At 43.8% G+C, this 16,358-nt stretch overlaps 1 protein-coding gene across 2 annotated transcripts; it reads left to right on the top strand.

Annotated features, from left to right (window-relative positions):
* The first annotated feature begins 2,287 nt into the window (after positions 1-2,287).
* On the top strand, positions 2,288-16,087 carry LOC115174900 (solute carrier family 22 member 6-A-like). Of its 2 annotated transcripts, XM_029733908.1 has the most exons (10): positions 2,291-3,016; positions 3,912-4,015; positions 4,692-4,846; positions 5,011-5,179; positions 5,618-5,741; positions 6,238-6,344; positions 7,062-7,273; positions 11,493-11,601; positions 14,244-14,456; positions 14,676-16,087. In XM_029733908.1, the coding sequence occupies exons 1-10, from the start codon at positions 2,615-2,617 to the stop codon at positions 14,752-14,754; spliced, it is 1,674 nt and encodes a 557-aa protein (XP_029589768.1). In that variant the 5' UTR covers positions 2,291-2,614; the 3' UTR covers positions 14,755-16,087. The 2 variants fall into 2 exon arrangements, with proteins under 2 accessions (XP_029589769.1, XP_029589768.1); XM_029733909.1 differs by lacking the exon at positions 14,676-16,087 and having other exon boundaries at positions 2,288-3,016; positions 11,509-11,601; positions 14,244-14,328.
* Positions 16,088-16,358: the final 271 nt, after the last annotated feature.

Below are 16,358 nucleotides of genomic sequence, written 5' to 3'. Positions count from 1 at the left end.
CTGGATGAGCATTTTCCTGTTTGCTTATGGCGGAATACAGCTCATTGAGTGCAGTCTTAATGCCAGCATCGGTCTGTGGTGGTATGTAGACAGCTACGAAAAATACAGATGAAAACTCTCTAGGTAGATAGTGTGGTCTACAGCTTATCATGAGATACTCTACCTCAGACGAGCAAAACCTCGAGACTTCCTTAGATATTGTGCAACAGCTGTTGTTTACATATATGCATAGTCCGCCACCGTGTGTCTTACCACGACGCCAGTTCACTGTCCAGAAGTTATTTTCGGTTATAAGAGACGGTATCAGCAGCGTTATGTACAAAATAAGTAAAAAATTAAGTTGCAAACAAAGCAAAAAAAACGAACATAAAAACACAATCTGTTAGGAGCACGTAAAACGTCCGCCATCTCTCTGGCGCCATCTGATGAATTCAATGGCAATTTGAATGCACAGAGACACCACAACGAGATCCTGAGGCCCATTGTCGTGCCATTCATCCGTCACCATCACCTCATGTTTCAGCATGATAATGAACGGTCCCATGTCGCAAGAATCTGTACACAGTTCCTGAAACCTGGAAATGTCCCAGTTATTCCATGGCCTGTATAGTCACCAGACATGCCACCCATTGAGCATGCTTAGAATGCTCTGGAATTGACATGTACAACAGCATGTTCCAGTTCCCGCCAACATCCAGCAACTTCACACAGGCATTGAAGAGGAGTCGGACAACATTCCACAGGCCACAATCAACAGCCTGATCATCTCTATGCAAAGGCGGTGTTACGCTGCATGTGGCAAGTGGTGGTCACACCAGATACTAACTAGTTTTCTGATCCACACCCCTACCTTTTTTTGAAGATATCTGTGACCAACAGATCCATATCTGTATTCCCAGTCATTTGAAATTCATAGATTAGGGCCTAATGAATGTATTTAAATTGACTGATTTCCTTTTATGAACTGTAACTCAGTAAAATCTTAGAAATTGCTGCATGTTTGGGTAAATGTTTTTGTTCAGTATTTTGCTGTCCTTGTCATTGATTGACTTCATATTTGTTTGTGGTCATCTTTATGAAGAAGGCATTTGCCTTTTATGGCACTCCACATCTGTATCAAGGAGAAACAATTGGATTCCTGTTCTCCTCTCCAGATAAAAAAGCAATGCACCTTATGTTGCCTATTCACTACAACGCAGCCATTTACAGGATCTAATGCATACCCACTAGGCACACACTGGTTGAATCAATGTTGTTTCAACGTCATTTCAATGAAATTTAAAAGATCTGATGTGATTTATCAAAAGACCAATTAGTGGAAAAAATATAATGATTAATCTCTCTGTCTAAACGCAGCTTATGTCACTTTAGACACAGGAAAACTTCACATGCTGAGTTTCACATGTGAGTCTGAGGAATATGATAATGATAGTCAGTTGCAGCCATTTCAACATCCCGACTTTAATGTCCTTTCCTAGCTGCAATGTTGTCATTTATTCATTTAAAGTTGTCATTTAGGAGAGGTCATATACTGTAGATGTTGGCATTTGTGTTTTGTGTATTGTCCTTGCATAGTACGAGAACCCGGAACTGGAGCCCCACACCTCTCAAAAGAATGCAGAACGTCAGCCCCTCTTCGGTGTTCCGTTCCATTTTGATGAATGGTTGTGATTTGAGATGAGAGCAATGGGCTGCAGCTCACTAAGAGAAAAGAGCGCTCGCCATATTCAGACATGGGACACCACAACAGGGGAAAGGATAAAATGATAAGACTGAGGAACGGGAGCCAGGATGATGGATAATTATGGAGTTGCCAGAATACAGCTCTTTCATTGGTGTCAAGGGGACAAACCTTAATCCCTTCTTCCCATGGCATTAATCTGTTGCTTTAGTCTGGCCAGTTTAGCCAGCTCTCCGCTGTTGGCATCCCTATGTCAGATGAATCATTGGATACCAGATGGAATCTGCATTTCTTTAGAACTGTATTAGTTTTCCACTTATAGTGTTTTGCAACTGAAGTGTCCCAGGAGGCAGTCAAGTGGATTTATAGCTTTCATCGTTGTTGCAACAACACACATACACACCTGTACACACACACACACACATGACTTATTCCACCATTTCTGACTCTCACCATGCGAAAAAACAGAGAGATGGGGAGCAAGAGGGATATACAGTATAGAGAGATTTTAACAAATGCAGTCACTCAGCCAGCACGAAGAGCAGTTCCTCCCTCTGAGCTGAGACTCCACCCGCAGGATCTAGGGCCCTCCCTCCCCGTACAGAATGGTTATATTACCCTGCAAATGCAGTGCTTCAAGTTCACAACACTGCAGACAGCGGCAGCAGCCTGCCTGCGCTCAGGGTTCACTACACCACAGACAGGTGTGACTTCATCTGAATGAGGACTGAATGAGAATTACACAAACCAGCCTGTGTAGTTTATCCTGAGCTCTGTGAGGTGTCAGCTGCCTCTCCGCCTTCTGTTCCACTCCACTCTCAGTCCATTCAGAAGTTTAAAATCTTTGTTGGCAACTTGAGAGAGCACTATTCTGTTGGACCTCTTGTATCTGTGATGATACATTAGGGTAGCGTCTACATTGGAATAGCAGCTATGGAAAGAAGCATGAATTTTGACGATATTCTTTCCCATATCGGAGGCTTTGGCAAGTTCCAGAAGATCTTGTATGTGTGGATTTGCCTCCCCCAGATCCTGCTGGCGTTCCACATGCTGATATCGGTCTTCACAGGGGCCGTCCCCCCTCATCTCTGTCGCTCCAACAACACCACCTGGGCCTTGCCCGCCAGCTCAGACGCATTCAACTTCAGCCTGGTGACGGGCCCAGACGGTGACCCTGGCCTGTCCTGCTCTGCCCCTGGGGGGGTCCCTAGCAGCCCGCTAGCCCAGTTGAATCACAGCACCGCCCTGGCCCTTAGCGATGACCACGTCACCGGGGTTTGTCAAGGCGGATGGGAATTCAGCAAAGAAACCTTCCACAGCACCGTGGCAACCGAGGTGAGTTCGTGGTGGTGCAGTAAAACAGACGGGCAGGGCAACCTCTCTGTCTGTCTGTCTGTCAGTCTCTGTCAGTCTCTCTGTCAGTCAATCTGTCAGTCAATCTGTCAGTCAGTCAGTCAGTCAGTCAGTCAGTCAGTCAGTCAGTCAGTCAGTCAGTCAGTCAGTCAGTCAGTCAGTCTGTCTGTCTGTCTGTCTGTCTGTCTGTCTGTCTGTCTGTCTGTCTGGGGGGCTCAAACATGATCATCTAACAGTGTAGTGGTGGGTCTCGTGCTGCTTGGGTTTGCCACGTGACGGCCCTCACACAGTGACAGTGGCCGTAGTGGAATGGTCCCAGCCAGCAGAACCTGTTATGATTTATAAACACTAGGATCAGACCTTCACTGTGAGGCCCACTGTTGGAGGCTGTCTGTATGATCTATAATAACTCATATTTTCTGTCACATTCCACCCTGATTGATGTCAGAGCCCTGAAGGATGTTTAGATGGAATCTGTTGCATGGCAAGGTGCTCACAGGCTTCTATTGGAATCTGTTGAGAAGTAATGTGCTCACAGGCTTCTATTAGAATTATTTGAGAAGCAAGGTGCTCACAGGCTTCTATTAGAATTATTTGAGAAGCAAGGTGCTCACAGGCTTCTATTGCTCATGGGCAAAGGAGTAGGACACCACAGTCAAAATACAGTTACCGTGTTGTGCGACTGTGAACCTTCACAGTGTAATAGGCTATGTATAGTCAATTAAGGACAAAAGCCTGGTAACAGGGATATAGTATAATTTGAAATCTGAAATGTTATACCTAGTACATGGTTTATAAAGAATGCAGGTGAAAATACAGATGGGCTTGTCAATATGATGTAGCATTTCATCTCATTTGAACCCTCTGTCCTTGACAGTGGGATCTGGTGTGTGATAATGCCAATCTGAACAACATTGGTTCCTCAATCTACATGTTTGGTCTTCTGGTCGGCGCCGTGCTGTTTGGTTCCTTAGCTGATAAGTATGTATAAAACAACCATGCGTCTTCCACCAGTGATACTTATGTATTTTTAATCTAATTTATAATTCGCTTGGCTCAGATACATTAAAGAGCCTGAGGATCCATGGAACATGTATTGTAGGTAGATCACAAACTTAATAGAAGGTCATGCTAAACAAATATAAAGAGAGAGGTCAGTCACACTTTAGGTGAAGTAAAACTAAAATTGAGCTCAATGAACACTTTGCAGCTTGTATTGCTATGTACATTTGCTAGTATATTTTATTTGTGTATCTAGGATTATTCATAGAAAGTACACAAACAAAATGTCTGTACAGACTATTTCAGTACTAGCTGTCTCATTCATTGATATTTATAGGCGGCAGTGATTTTATTTGAAATGCACTCTTGTTGGCCAAAGTCAAATGTCAAAAGCATTTGAAGCATTTAACACTGGGTATTTTAAAGAGTGCATCTAATTTGCAGCACCTCCCACTCCCTAACAGTCTAATTAATTCTCAACACACTTAGTGTGTTTTGAATTCTGTAATGAATGTAATGTTTTTAAAATGGTATAACTGCCTTAATTTTGCCAGACCCCAGGAAGAGTAGCTGCTACCTCTTTCTTGTTTCAGGTTTGGACGCAGGAACATAATCCTGGTTGGTCTGACTATCCAGTCAACCTTTCTTGTTTCAGGTTTGGACGCAGGAACATAATCCTGGTTGGTCTGACTATCCAGTCAACCTTTGGGGTTGGTGCTGCTTTTGCCCCAAATTTCTACATTTATGTCTTTCTGCGCTTTGTGGTTGGAACCACTATTTCAGCTGTCATCATGAACGCATTTGTTTTAGGTTAGTCTCTCTCTTGCTCCCTCTCACTCTCTCTCTCAAACACACCACACACATACACACACACATGAAACATTAATAAGGTTTTTGACTTGTGATCTGAGAAAAAAAACAGATGATAAGGTGTTAGTTTTCTACTCTCTATACTGTTCTGTTGTTGCCCCCAGGCACAGAGTGGACAGGATCAAAGCACCGGATGCTAGCTGGGATCATCACAGACTACTTCTTTGGGTTCGGCTACATCACCCTGGCGGGCCTGGCCTACCTCATCAGAGACTGGCGCAAGCTCCAGCTGGCCATCTCAGCACCAGGCTTCCTCTTCATCTTCTACATCTGGTGAGTCACTGGCCAGCCACAGCACGCCTGTAGCCTTAAATACAAACGGAATATCACTCACTTTCAATATCTTCCGTGAAGTGAAAAGATCATTCAGTTTGGATTCCAGGCTAGCAAGCCAACTCACTAAAAGAAAAATTCAAGAGAATGTAGAGGAACTCTCTTTTTTCATCAATAATCAAAACCAGATGGGTCATTGAATGTCATTTGGGAATACCTAAAGTATATCTAAGTTGCAAAATTGTGTGCATAGTACCAAATGATTTTCTTTTCTTTTTCTAATATTTTAGTACTAGTATTGGCCTATATCCTGCCTCATGACTAAATGTATCTTCATGTTTATATCTCTTGTTCCCATGGTGCCAAACTTATGCGGAGTGTCATATGTAGTTGTTTATGTGTGTGGGTCAGTAAAACACCTCTCCTCTACATTCTTAGGGTCCTACCCAAGTCGGCTCGGTGGCTATTGGCCAACCAGAGGAATGAGGAGGCCATGGATCTGATCAGGAAAGCTGCTCTGATGAACGGCAAACCCCTGCAGGAGGACATAGAGATATGTCAGGTGTGGTTACGCATGTGCACACCCACATACACACACACACACACACACACACACACACACACAGAGACACACACACACACACACACACACACACACATATAACTGGACTCAGGAGGACATTGTGGATCAGGTGTGTTTTTTGTTGTTGTGAAGCTAGCACAGTATCATTAACCTTGTCCCAAGGCTAATTGTTATAGAGCGAAATAGCCAGCTGGTGGACGAGATTAAGCTATCATTGATCATTATGAAATTCAACAACCTTGATTAAAGCACTTGCCAAACAACGTTTCTATGTACAGGCAATGTTGAGCGCAATACTGCTAAAACCTGAGCATATTAAAGTGCTTTGCATGCTATCCTCTATGCTGTGTAGGCATGCGGGACATGCAAATTATATGAGTTGCATTGGTGTGCTTTTTGCATTGATGAGGTCATTCCTTTTCTGAGAAGCATCAGGCGAAATGCTCAGGGCTCATCTGCTCTTGTTATTTTTCAGGGGTACAACGATATGGTGAAGATGGAGGAGAGGAAAAAGGACACAGTAATTGACCTGGTCCGTACCCCAAAAATGAGGAGGAATTCATGTATCATGTTTTACCTGTGGTGAGTGTCATACCGCTCCTTTCCCAGCATTCCGTGTGATGTTGGCAGTAGAACTTTGTCAGGACACATCCTGTTGTGGGGCGAACAAGAATTAATCAAATCTACTGTATCAACTACTATTTCATTGAGATTTCTGTTTCTGCCAAACATTCATAACATTCATGTATCATTCACACTAATGATGAATTATTAACTCTTTTCATTATGGGTGGATTCCCTTGACGTGGTACGCCAATGGAGTTCTCAGAACTGTTCACTGCACAGGCTTCTTGAGGCCTCAGGTCACTATGCTTGCTGTGTAAGCCATTTGAATTGCAGCGTAACACTCACTGAGGCAACACTGAAAGTTATTATTTGAATGGGAATACTTTACGTAGCTTCCCAGGCACTGAGAAGTGAGTGTTAATGTAGAAAACATTGTCAATAGATATCACTACTGTAAAATGTTGCACTATATTCCGTGTCAAATACAGTTTACAAGAGGTATATACTGTAATATTACTCTGTTAGAAAGTACCTTGATTTTGGTTCAATTATCCTGTCTGTGGCTAGAGAGACATTTCTGCTTCCCAGACATCTTTCCACTCTGCATGATAGACTTGTGTCAAACCAGCAAAAGAAGGGAGTCCTTGTTTCACTGCAGTGACAGCGATGTTATTAATCCTTCCCTTTCCTCGCCAGTGTTTCCTCCACCATTCCATCTCTGTGTCTGTCCAGGTTTGTCAACGTGCTGGTCTACTACGGCCTGTCTCTGAACATCTCTGACTTTGGGATGAACATCTACCTGACCCAGCTGATCTTTGGCCTGGTGGAGATGCCTGCCAGGACCATCACCCTCTTTACCCTGAACCGCTCCAGGAGGATATCCCAGCTAGCCTTCCTCGCTGTGGGAGGCCTGGCCTGCCTGCTAACCATCTTCATTCCTGATGGTATGGACCATTCCATAGAACCCTCTGCTGGGTGTCAATACGTCTTTCAGACGTTTATACACACCCTGAGCTACATGACGAGTTACAGTATCCTCCTGGCCCTGAAAAGAATTCAGTTGACTTGAATTAAGTTGTTTACCAGTGTAATTAAACCATGGCAGTCCTTGAATGATGTCATAGTTGTGTAGTTTTATAGCCTTGTTTATAAGGACTTAGCTAGTAGTCAATGGAAAGTCTTTGTGGCTTGGAACTTGGCTTTTGTTCGAAACTGAAAAACTTATGCAAGCCACATTTAAACGTTATATAACTAGCTTCCTTTTGTAATAACCAGAGTTTGTCACTGACGTGACCTCCTGGGTGTAGAGTTGTTATTAACTCCCACCGGGGCCCTCATGGAAGTCATGTCAGCCGTACACTTGAAGACCTTGGTTACCTTGGTTACGGTCTCCATTAAGTTCTACACTACCTTAGGTGGTTACGGTCTCCATTAGGATCTACACTACCTTAGGTGGTTACGGTATCCATTAGGATCTACACTACCTTAGGTGGTTACGGTATCCATTAGGATCTACACTACCTTAGGTGGTTACGGTCTCCATTAAGTTCTACACTACCTTAGGTGGTTACGGTCTCCAGTAGGATCTACACTACCTTAGGTGGTTACAGTATCCATTAGGATCTACACTACCTTAGGTGGTTACGGTCTCCAGTAGGATCTACACTACCTTAGGTGGTTACGGTATCCATTAGGATCTACACTACCTTAGGTGGTTACGGTCTCCATTAGGATCTACACTACCTTAGGTGGTTACGGTCTCCATTAGGATCTACACTACCTTAGGTGGTTACGGTATCCATTAGGATCTACACTACCTTAGGTGGTTACGGTGTCCATTAGGATCTACACTACCTTAGGTGGTTACGGTCTCCAGTAGAATCTACACTACCTTAGGTGGTTACGGTCTCCATTAGGATCTACACTACCTTAGGTGGTTACGGTCTCCATTAGGATCTACACTACCTTAGGTGGTTACGGTCTCCATTAGGATCTACACTACCTTAGGTGGTTACGGTCTCCAGTAGGGATGCTGGAGAGTGATTCACAGTGATGTAACCTAGAGTTTCAGATGCTATACACACATAGCCCAGCTATTTACCCGTTTAATCTCGAACCCCATCACTTCTCTCTCCCCCATACCCCCCCGTTTAATCTCTAACCCCATAATTTCACCCCCCCTTGTTTAAGCCTAACCCCATCACTTCTCTCTCCCCCTGTTTAATCTCTAACCCCATCACTTCTCTCTTCCCCCGTGCCCCCCCATTTCATCTCTAACCCCATCACTTCTGACCCCCGTTTAATCTCTAACCCCATCACTTTTCTCCCCCCATACACCCCATCACTTCTCCCCCATACCCCCTGTTAAATCTCTAACCCCATCACATCTCTCTCCCCCCAATACCCCCTGTTTAATCTCTAACCCCATCACTTTTCTCCCCCCATACCCCCAGTTTAATCTCTAACCCCATCACTTCTCTCCCCCCCATACCCCAGTTTAATCTCTAACCCCATCACTTCTCTCCTCCCCATACCCCCTGTTTAATCTCTAACCCATCACTTCTCCCTCCCATACCCCCTGTTTAATCTCTAACCCCATCACTTCTCTCCCCCAATACCCCCCCGTTTAATCTCTAACCCCATCACTTCTCTCACTCCCCATACACCCGTTTAATCTCTATCCCCATCACTTCACCCCCATACCCCGCGTTTAATCTCTAACCCCATCACTTCTCTCTCCCCCATACCCCCAGTTTAATCTCTAACCCCATCACTTCTCTCCTCCCCATACCCCCTGTTTAATCTCTAACCCCATCACTTCTGACCCCCGTTTAATCTCTAACCCCATCACTTTTCTCCCCCCATACACCCCATCACTTCTCCCCCATACCCCCTGTTAAATCTCTAACCCCATCACATCTCTCTCCCCCCAATACCCCCTGTTTAATCTCTAACCCCATCACTTTTCTCCCCCCATACCCCCAGTTTAATCTCTAACCCCATCACTTCTCTCCCCCCCATACCCCAGTTTAATCTCTAACCCCATCACTTCTCTCCTCCCCATACCCCCTGTTTAATCTCTAACCCCATCACTTCTCCCTCCCATACCCCCTGTTTAATCTCTAACCCCATCACTTCTCTCCCCCAATACCCCCCCGTTTAATCTCTAACCCCATCACTTCTCTCACTCCCCATACACCCGTTTAATCTCTATCCCCATCACTTCACCCCCATACCCCGCGTTTAATCTCTAACCCCATCACTTCTCTCTCCCCCATACCCCCAGTTTAATCTCTAACCCCATCACTTCTCTCCTCCCCATACCCCCTGTTTAATCTCTAACCCCATCACTTCTCTCCTCCCCATACCCCCAGTTTAATCTCTAACCCATCACTTCTCTCCTCCCCATACCCCCTGTTTAATCTCTAACCCCATCACTTCTCTCCCCCCCATACCCCAGTTTAATCTCTAACCCATCACTTCTCTCCTCCCCATACCCCCTGTTTAATCTCTAACCCCATCACTTCTCCCTCCCATACCCCCTGTTTAATCTCTAACCCCATCACTTCTCTCCCCCAATACCCCCCCGTTTAATCTCTAACCCCATCACTTCTCTCTCTCCCCCATACCCCTGTTTAATCTCTATCCCCATCACTTCACCCCCATACCCCGCGTTTAATCTCTAACCCCATCACTTCTCTCTCCCCCATACCCCCAGTTTAATCTCTAACTCCATCACTTCTCTCCTCCCCATACCCCCTGTTTAATCTCTAACCCCATCACTTCTCTCCCCCAATACCCCCCCCCGTTTAATCTCTAACCCCATCACTTCTCTCTCTCCCAGAAACCCCCGTTTAATCTCTATCCCCATTACTTCACCCCCCCCCCACACACACATACAGTGGGGGAAAAAAGTACTTGATCCCCTGCTGATTTTGTACGTTTGCCCACTTACAAAGAAATGATCAGTCTATAATTTTAATAGTAGATTTATTTGAACAGTGAGAGACAGAATAACAACAAGAAAAAATCCAGAAAAACACATGTCAAAAATGTTATAAAATTATTTGCATTTTAATGAGGGAAATAAGTATGTGACCCCTCTGCAAAACATGACTTAGTACTTGGTGGCAAAACCCTTGTTGGCAATCACAGAGGTCAGACGTTTCTTGTAGTTGGCCACCAGGTTTGCACACATCTCAGGAGGGATTTTGTCCCACTCCTCTTTGCAGATCTTCTCCAAGTCATTAAGGTTTCGAGGCTGACGTTTGGCAACTCGAACCTTCAGCTCCCTCCACAGATTTTCTATGGGATTAAGGTCTGGAGACTGGCTAGGCCACTCCAGGACCTTAATGTGCTTCTTCTTGAGCCACTCCTTTGTTGCCTTGGCCGTGTGTTTTGGGTCATTATCATGCTGGAATACCCATCCACGACCCATTTTCAATGCCCTGCCTGAGGGAAGGAGGTTCTCACCCAAGATTTGATGGTACATGGCCCCGTCACCGTCACCTTCTCACCAAGCTGCTTGGCGATGGTATTGTAGCCCATTCCAGCCTTGTGTAGGTCTACAATCTTGTCTCTGACATCCTTGGAGAGCTCTTTGGTCTTGGCCATGGTGGAGAGTTTGGAATCTGATTGATAGTCCCGTGTGGCTCAGTTGGTAGAGCATGGTGTTTGCAATGCTGGGGTTGTGGGTTCGATTCCCACGGGGGACCAGTATGGAAAAATAAATATATATATATGAAATGTATGCATTCACTACTGCAAGTTGCTCTGGATAAGAGCATCTGCTAAATGACTAAAATGTAAAATGATTGATTGCTTCTGTGGACAGGTGTCTTTTTTACAGGTAGCAAGCTGCGGTTAGGAGCACTCCCTTTAAGAGTGTGCTCCTAATCTCAGCTCGTAACCTGTATAAAAGACACCTGGGAGCCAGAAATCTTTCTGATTGAGAGGGGGTCAAATACTTATTTCCCTCATTAAAATGCAAATCAATTTATAACATTTCTGACATGCGTTTTTCTGGATATTTTTCTTGTTATTCTGTCTCTCACTGGTCAAATAAGCCTACCATTAAAATTATAGACTGATCCTTTCTTTGTCAGTGGGCAAATGTACAAAATCAGCAGGGGATCAAATACTTTTTTCCCCCACTGTACATAGATCTCTCCATTATTAGAACTGTCCTGGCTATGGTGGGGAAGTTTGGGATCACCGCCTCCTTGTCCATCGTCTACGTCTACTCAGCAGAGGTCTTCCCTACCGTCATAAGGTGAGCGTCTGACTCAAATGGCACCCTATTCCCTTTATAGTGCACTAGTTTTAACAAGAGCCCTATGGGCCCTGGTCAAAAGTATTCCTTTACATAGGTAATGGGGTGCCATTTGGGACACACATTTGGAGTGTTCTGCTGACTAATGTGGACTGCTGATGTCTGGGCAGGTTTCCATCAGGATCATTCAGTAATAGAGCATTAGATCACAACATGAGTCTAACCATCCTTGGAGTTAATCCTCTACCTGACACTATCAATATCTCTGTGACCTTAATTCTGTTGTTGAGGGCTGAGACAAGGTATGCCATAAGAACGATAACGCGCCATTGTTTCATACAGTGAGCGTGTAGAAGGGGCTCCTGGGTACTCTAGAAGACTCCAAGAGGCAAGTCGCATTCAGATTCTCCTCCTCACAGGCCATGTCAGAGGGCCATGGTTTCTGCATCTGGGTCAAAAGATCCCTGTGTAACGGTAGTTGCCAGGGCTCATCGGGAAGTATCTGTGCTAGTCCTTTGTTAGCATGGTTGGCTAGCCTTGCAGCTAGTTAGCCAAGTTAGCTAAAGCCTTGCAGCGATAGCTAACCAAATCTCGAGGGCTAGAGACTGACGGGTATAAAATGTATTTGCTCGGTACTCAACACTATCGACAGGAGCTGAAATACTATGTTCTGCAGTGTTAACTTCATGGTTCGCCTGAAAACAGTTCAGTAGCAAAACAGAAATCCAGTCGCGCTGAGGAGAGCTTTAGTGAACACAGTCACTTCCACAAGGAAGACAGGCAAGAATGACTAATTTGGCAGGCGAGTGGCTCCTTTTATGGAGGAGAGAGGCTCACCTCATTCACCATTCGACCTGTCTGTCTCGAACAGACGCTGTGTGATTGGTTTCTTCGAGCTTGTGGACATGTCCAGGTGTATCCATAGTGAGACATCAAAACAAGTATTTGAAATAGAACTGTTACTATTTCAGTCAACAAAAATGATTGATATACGTGAAGCTAAGTTTCGTAATACTTATTGATTGCATTTTACATCGATAAGTAAATGTTGCGTGTGTTCTTTTTTTATGTGGACACATCTTTTACCTACCAATGCCAATAACGTCTTTCCTCATTGCAATAGTCAACACTGACTCAATAGGTGTATAAAGGTCTGTTAATTCCTAACCCTAACTTTTGAACTTCTGATAAGGGCTGAAACAACTGTTGCGTGACGTCACAAGAGTATTCTGAATGGCTGCTCAGTTAAATTACCTGTCCTGATTTGTCATAGACTCTTGCTAAAAAACTTTAATGAGCAAGCCTTCCTTCATTACCTGGTCTCTGTAAATTGGTATACTATCAGCAATATTATCTGTCGAAGATGCTTGAACCTTCTTTTTTTATATTTATATTTCAGTGGTATTGTTAACAAGCACGCCCTCATAAAGAAAATGTGTATTCAAAACAGGTTCAGCCCCTGGTTCGACCGTGATCTGGCAGAGTTACTCCACCTCAAGAATACCATTTGGCGAAAGGCTCGGCACACAAATATTTAGACTGTCTGGCTGTCGTTCAGGCAAATGAGAAATAAGTGCACTCAGGCTATCCGGAAGGCTAAAGTTAGTTACTTTAATGAGCAGTTCTCTGTGGGTCTAACCTCAAGAACCTCTAACCTCAGCATCCTGGAGTCACCTCTACACTGTATACATTGAGACTGTTGTTTTGCGGGTGCTATTTAATGAAGCTGCCTGTTGAGGACTTGTGAGGCATCTGTTTCTCAAACTACACACTCTAATGTACTTGTCCTCCTCCCACTCCTCTTCTATTCTGGTTAGAGCCAGTTTGTGCTGTTCTGTGAAGGGAGTAGTACACAGTGTTGTACAAGATTTTCAGTTTCTTGGCAATTTCACGCATGGAATAGCCTTCATTTCTCAGAACAAGAACAGACTGACGAGTTTCAGAAAAAAGTTATTTGTTTCTGGCCATTTTGAGCCTGTAATCAAAACAACAAATGCTGATGCTCCAGATACTCAACTAGTCTAAAGAAGGCCAGTTTCTTTAATCAGAACAACAGTTTTTAGCTGTGCTAACATAATTGCAAAAGGGTTTTCTAATGATCAATTAGCCTTTTAAAATTATAAACTTGAATTAGCTAACACAACGTGCCATTGGAACACAGGAGTGATGGTTGCAGATAATGGGCCTCTGTACGCCTATGTAGATATTCCATAACAAATCTGCCATTTCCAGCTACAATAGTAATTTACAACATTAACAATGTCTACACTGTATTTCTGATCAATTTGATGTTATTTTAATGGACAAAAAATGAGCTTTTCTTTCAAAAACAAAGACATTTCTATCCAAACTTTTGAACGGTAGTGTATATCTCTCACTTTCAGGAAGTGTCCTGCCCGGTGTCTAACCATTCATACTATTCATAACATTTAAATCAGATTCTGATGTTTCCCGTGATTTGCCTAGTGTACATTTATCTGACCCAAACAACCTCAATAAGAAGGGAGGCAGCAGACTAGCTGAGCAGCTGTTGTTAATTGTTTGGAGATGTGGCGGCACGGGTCTTAATGCACATTCTTAATTACAGTACTGCAACAATGTGGAGTTATTTTGGCTGAACACGCCTCCTCTGTGCTCCACAGGCAGAGTGGAATTGGTATGGGCTCCATGTGTGCCAGGGCAGGGGGAGTCCTGGCTCCCATCATCTACCTGCTGAGGGGTGTCAGTAAGAATGCTCCCATGGTGCTGTTTGGCCTGTGTACTCTGCTAGGTGCAGCCCTCACCCTGCTGCTGCCTGAGACAGCCCACCAGCCCCTGGCTGACACCATTGAGGATGTGGAGGGATCCAGCATGAGGTCTGAATCCCATCTCTATCCATTGAAGGGGAAGACAGTGAGAAGATTGTATTAAATAGTATTTCAATTAAAACCAGGAGTGAACATCTTAGCTTGGGTTAACAGCCATTTCAACCTTTCTGATTGTAGTATAACTGTTATTACGGTGCTGAACTGGGGTTAACTGTAGGTTCATGTAATGTTAATAGTAATCCAAAGATATCCGCTTGTCTCGTCTAGTGAGGATTCAGAGGAAGGGAACATGAAGCCAGCCCTCTATGAGGAATGTCCAACAAGGAACCCAGACATCATAATCTGAAGAACCAGGAGTGGGACAAGGCACCAGTCCACTGATACTTTGAGACCTGTGGTCCTGTCATCTGGAGAACTTCTAAGGGAAAATACCATTCCTCCAAGGAACTCAACTGTGCATTGTAAGATATCTGGTAAGAGTGTTTGAACAAATGTGTAGCTTGTAAAGCTATTTCCTGTTTTGTACATAAGACATTGATGTCACTGAACTGACATTTTATACCGTTTTATTTTATATTTAAACGTTTTTCTTTTGTTTTGAAAATATGTACTTATATATTGATGTTTTATAGTGACTATCAGTTCACATTTAGATTGATAATGAAGTACATTAGTAACAGTTTATTTATGCATCAAATACCCATTTATCAGATTCTGTAAATACTGTCAAGGACACACCATTGTTTGGTGCCAATAGCCTTGTGCTCTTTTTATCCACATTTCTTTAATGGTGCATCCCTCTTCCTGAAACGGAACTCACTCCCATCCTGTCCCTGTCTGTTAACTAGTAGGTCTTCCTGAATGCCTGTCTTGTCTGACTAGGCACCCCTACAGTACTGTTCATACCTAACAGGTTCACCTTAAGATGTTAGCTCAGTTTCAGCCAACGAATGCCGTACTGTTCATCATGCATTGGGATTTTGTCTAAAGTGACCACACTTTCAACGAGCATAGATAACAACTTTTGCAAACTATCACACATATGCAAGATGAAAAGCTAAATATTGTTTTCTATTTTATAATAGAATGTTGTTTACTTGGTGGGTTCTGTGTTAGACATTCCTAACTCTGAATTTAGAAGTGAATGTGTTTGAAGTTGATGTCGGTCTGTGATCATGGTGATTTTTTTTAAAGTGTGCACTCTCCAGAACAGCAGGCTATAGGACAACTGCTCCACAGAATGCTTGTTAGAAAATCATGCTGATATACTAGCCATCTGCTGGCAGCCTCCTACCAGCCAGGTTGTGAAAACAGCCATGGAATCTCAAGTGCCCATGTAACGGAGTTAAGAATGTTCTGTTCACTCCACGGCAAACATGAAATGTCGGCGATGGGAGCTATAGAATAAGATCTTTTCCGGTGGAACGTTGTCAAGGAGGATGGTGACATGTGTTGCGAAGCAGAGGATCACTGGTTCAAGCCCAGTATGGGGCAGTCAGACACTGGAGGAAGCTAAGCTGTTAGCAGCACACTGACCCCCAGTACAGCCAGTGTCCGCTCCAAGATTACCCAGTTAAAGGTCTCTAGGGTCAGCAGATGAGCTGTGGTATCTGTAATCAGCCTTTACACAAGACAACGATGCCCTTATACAAGACAAGGATGCCCTTATACAAGACAAAGATGGATGAACTGAATGATAAACAGTTATGACAGTATTACTCCAAGTTAGGAAGCCCTCTCTTCAAACATGAAGTTTACATTCCACATTTACATTACATTATTAACATTTCAGCTAAAGGCTTTCATTCTGAGTGCTTACAGTCAGTATATAAAGTACATTATAAACTGGGTGGTTCGAGCCCTGAATGCTGATTGTCTGACAGCTGTGGTATATCAGATCGTATACCACGGGTATGACAAAACATGTTTACTGCTCTAATTACATTGGTA

This window comes from Salmo trutta, chromosome 35, assembly GCF_901001165.1.
Source record: "Salmo trutta chromosome 35, fSalTru1.1, whole genome shotgun sequence".
Lineage (NCBI taxonomy): Eukaryota > Metazoa > Chordata > Actinopteri > Salmoniformes > Salmonidae > Salmo > Salmo trutta.
Note: the sequence above shows the minus strand (reverse complement) of the source record. Positions and strands in the feature narration are given on the sequence as shown.